This window comes from Olea europaea, unplaced genomic scaffold, assembly GCF_002742605.1.
Source record: "Olea europaea var. sylvestris unplaced genomic scaffold, O_europaea_v1 scaffold454, whole genome shotgun sequence".
Classification (NCBI taxonomy): domain Eukaryota; kingdom Viridiplantae; phylum Streptophyta; class Magnoliopsida; order Lamiales; family Oleaceae; genus Olea; species Olea europaea.
Window position 1 is genome coordinate 388,652 of NW_019262848.1, and position 4,080 is coordinate 392,731.

Consider the following 4,080-nt stretch of genomic DNA (forward strand, 5'->3'; position numbering starts at 1 on the left):
TATTCTATATAATTAATAGATTATTTATGTGCCTCCACAACCGTGCCATGTGACTCACCACCGTCACTTCCACCCTGTCTCCGCCTTTCCTCATCATACCCACCGCTCTTTTCCTCCCATTTGGCCTCACCGTTCGCTGTCATCTCTGCCACCTTCTCTCTCTCTCCTCTCTCTCTCTCTCTCTCGCATTTTGTCCGGGAAACTCCCCTTCCTAGTTTATACACAACCCTAATATAAATGTGAGTTGGTCATCTTCGTAATTTTTATTATTTTTTTCTAGTCTAGTATTCTAGAACGCCATAACGTCTTCCCACCATAATTTGACCGCAAATTTCCATTTATTGACTTCGGACAATATATGACCAGGTAAGGGAAACATGTGACTTCACCAGGTCCAACTTTTCTTCTTATTAATCCTGTATATTTTTCTGTTGTTGACAATGGCACCTCTAATTTTTCTGAATATTAGCTAAGATTTTACCACAGTTTCTAACATGGCTGCATTACAAGATATATAAATATGTAGGGGCGAACCCAGGATGAAAATTTAGTGGGGACGAAACCAAAAAATCATAGGAAAAAAAAAAAAAAAAAAAAAAGGAAGAAGAATTTTTTTCATATTTTATGCAGCAGTATACACATGCGAACCCCCCCGACCCCCACCCCACGCAAGATTTCTTTATTAGAGAAGTCATGTATAATGTAACGTATATATATCCTGTTTGATTTAGATTTTTTGAGAAAAGTGATTTTTTCATATCGTGGTTAAAAGCAGGAAAGAGTTATGAATGAGCATGCAAAGTTATTTTATTAAGAGAATATATAATTAAAAATAAAGATTTATTTAGTTATTATTATTATTTTTTATTTTAAGAATCTCGTCCAAACATGAAATAATGTTTATACTTTAATTGATGTAGAAATTCTTATGTGAAAAGTTTGAGAAAATGATGAAAAGCTAGTTCCACTGCATAGGTCAAATAAAACGAAAAATGACTTCGCTATTTGGCACGATTTCTCATTATAAAATTATTATTTTACAAGTGCCTTTTTTTTTAAAGAAAAAATAACATTCAGTCCATGTTTGATAGGAATTAAAATCAAAATTAATAATTAATATTAATTACATATTTTATGAGACTCAAAACTTTTTTAACTATACATTTTCTTTTTCTTTTTTTTATCAAAATTTAATTTTAATCCCCGCCTTCAATAAATAATTTTTATAACAAGCGTAAAATTCATAACTTTTACCTTTCCGACACATTTGGCAGACTCAATTGTGCTAATTAAATAAAATAGTTTAAAATTTTCTATATATTATTTTCTTAATTATTTTCAATTCTTTTTAATTTATCGTACCAGACACTGAAGAAAATAATTGGTTTATTGGTTGCGATAAATTAGTCTACAAAATTTAGTACTTTTTTGATATACAGTTAGCTGTAAATTATTATTATTATTATTATTATTGGGAACCTGCCCATTTGCACCCATCCCAATCCTGCCATCCCATTCCATTCCAATAAAATAATTAAACATGTCTTGATGCATGGAACAAGTAATTCAACACTGGAGGCTTGGAATTATTTTTTATTTTTTTTTACAAGGTGTCCGGACTTGCGTCCGACTAGATCCTTATCCCTGAACCTCCGGCCCCTCAGCAGCTCAGGGAGGTAAATCGCAAGATGTGCCCTTGTTGGCTCCCAGGTTCCCACAACTCATTTGGACTCCTTCCGCAAAGAGAGCTCTCCTCACTGGGCGTTTGTTCACACCAATGACTTCATCTCCATATGGCTCCCAGTGTTAACTCCAGGAATCGAACTCCCCACCCTTGCTTCCAGCGTCCCAGCGAAGTGATTGTTTCACCAACTCGGATGTTCCCTGGGGGGCACTTGGAATTATTTCTGTCTATGGACTATGGCTTGAACGTGGCAAATTTGCAAGTTGAATACCCTCTTTTTGTATTTTTTTTTTTTTTATAAATATACATTTTTCAGTAAAATAATATTCGATATAACCTCAAAATTTTTCCTTGTTTTAATAACACATTCTCAAAAAAATTATTCTAAAATATATATTTTTTTTCCAAAATTTCATTAAATTGGAGTTCAAACAAAGGCTTAATATATGCACTCCAGATTCCTTGTAGATAAGATTCAAACATATAAATTTATTCAATAATTATTTAATCATTTAAAGAAGGTAATTTAATTTGATATTTTAAGTTTGAATCTTGTCCTCATTTTAATAAACTCGAGAATTTTTGTTAGGAAAAAATGAAATGACTGGCATATGAGTGCATTGAAATAAGTAAATGAAAATTTATCAATGTTTTAAAAATTTGGCTTAGCAATTAGCATCAACTTGAAATAAATAAATAAATGAAATCAAAGGTTTGTACTAGGTTCTATCCGTGGTCGTAAAATAAATAAATAAATTAGTATGTGAAATGATCATGTTTAATTTGGTCGTTGAACAATTTCAAAATTCTAAATATTTACCTTTTTCAGATCACATTTGATGTCAATTTTCGACTTTTCTGGTTGAGCCAATCGAGTTTGGTTTTGACAATATTAAAATTAACTTTTTTTTTATGTATAGTTTTAAATATTTTAGAGTCTGTTAAGGAGTGATTTTTTTCCTCAAAAAATTAATTTTTTTATCTTTATTTAACTATTTCAGTCGTCATATTTGACAATTTTTCTCACAAGTAAATCCCACTTTTTTCCTAACGGTCAAAAAATCAATTCTCAAAATCACTCCCAAAGAGGCTTTTAGTGGTTCTATAGATGCTACTCGAATTAAGCCGTTGTTTGATTTGATAAAAACGAAATTTTTAGCCATTGTTTGAGCCACATTATATTCTAAGAATGCATTTTTAATAGTGTATTGATAGAAAATGTGTGGTTAAAAAATAAAGAAATTTTTTTAATTTACGTGTAATATTATTTTATTAAATAATATGTGGTTGAAATGATATCAAATAACTATTTAAAAATGAATTTTTTATGAAAAAAAATGCAGTTCAAATATAGCCTTAATAAATTTTGATAAAAGTTGGTTGAACAGTGGTTAATTTTAAAGTTGATTTAAATTTACATTTTAGCGAAATCAAACAAGTGCCAGAGTTTAATTAACATGTGAATCAAAGATTATGGAATCAGTAAATTCAATGACGCATGAGTATGTCTATTTTCTAACCGTCTAGATTTTGACAATGTACTTGAGTGGGTCAAAATAGATCTTATAACTTATAATTATATTTTCTAGAGAATATCTAATAATAGTAACAGTATGCGGCGGCTGCTCGTGCCATAAAGCAAATTAGATATTTGGGATTTAAAAAAAAAAAAAATTTGAAATGTCAAAATATTATTATTTTCTGTTCAATTATTGGTCATGAATGGTCAAAGAAGGTGGCATAAAATTTCTTTAGAGAAACTTCTTGGTTGAAACCTCAAAGCCTGGTTGCAGAATTATAAATTGTAGTTGTTTCATGTTTGCCAGAAACACTTGCATTATTTTTCTTTCTTTCTTTCTCTCCCTCCCTCCTTGAATCACAAACGCGTTTCATAAAATTAAATTTTGAGTTCAAAATTGTGTTCCTTTGGAAAAAAAAGAAGTTACAGGGAGAAATAATCTGTATTCCATTTGCATTTTCTTTTTTTCTTTTTTTTTGGAGATCAAGTTTCTTTCTTTTTTTCCCCCACAAAATTTAGCAGTTTTCTTGGAATAATACAGTGAAGTTTGTACTGACTGCATAAAAATGGATGCTGGGGATATTTATAAAGCTAGTAGTAGCTTAAGAGTGGGAAGTTTGAGAGCAAACAGTTCATCAATATGGAGAAATACTGGAATCGAAGTTTTTTCGCGTTCTTCGCGGGAAGAAGATGATGAAGAAGCTCTTAAATGGGCTGCTCTTGAAAAACTTCCCACCTTCGATCGTTTAAGAAAAGGGCTTATTTTCGGATCAAAGGGTGCAAATGAAGTTGATATTCAAAATCTTGGATTTCAAGATAAAAGAAATTTGGTGGATAGGCTGGTTAATGTTGTGGATGAAGACAATGAGAAGTTCTT

The 4,080-nt window shown here is 30.8% G+C and overlaps 1 protein-coding gene across 1 annotated transcript in view; it reads left to right on the forward strand.

The window, feature by feature from the left end:
• Positions 1-3,469: 3,469 nt before the first annotated feature.
• The window catches only part of LOC111388102 (pleiotropic drug resistance protein 1-like), an 18,628-nt gene continuing 18,017 nt past the window's right edge, over positions 3,470-4,080 (forward strand). Inside the window, exon 1 of the mRNA XM_023012762.1 lies at positions 3,470-4,033. Within this exon, the coding sequence (XP_022868530.1) occupies positions 3,770-4,033 (264 nt within the window). The 5' untranslated portion in view covers positions 3,470-3,769. The remainder of the gene's footprint in view (positions 4,034-4,080) is intronic.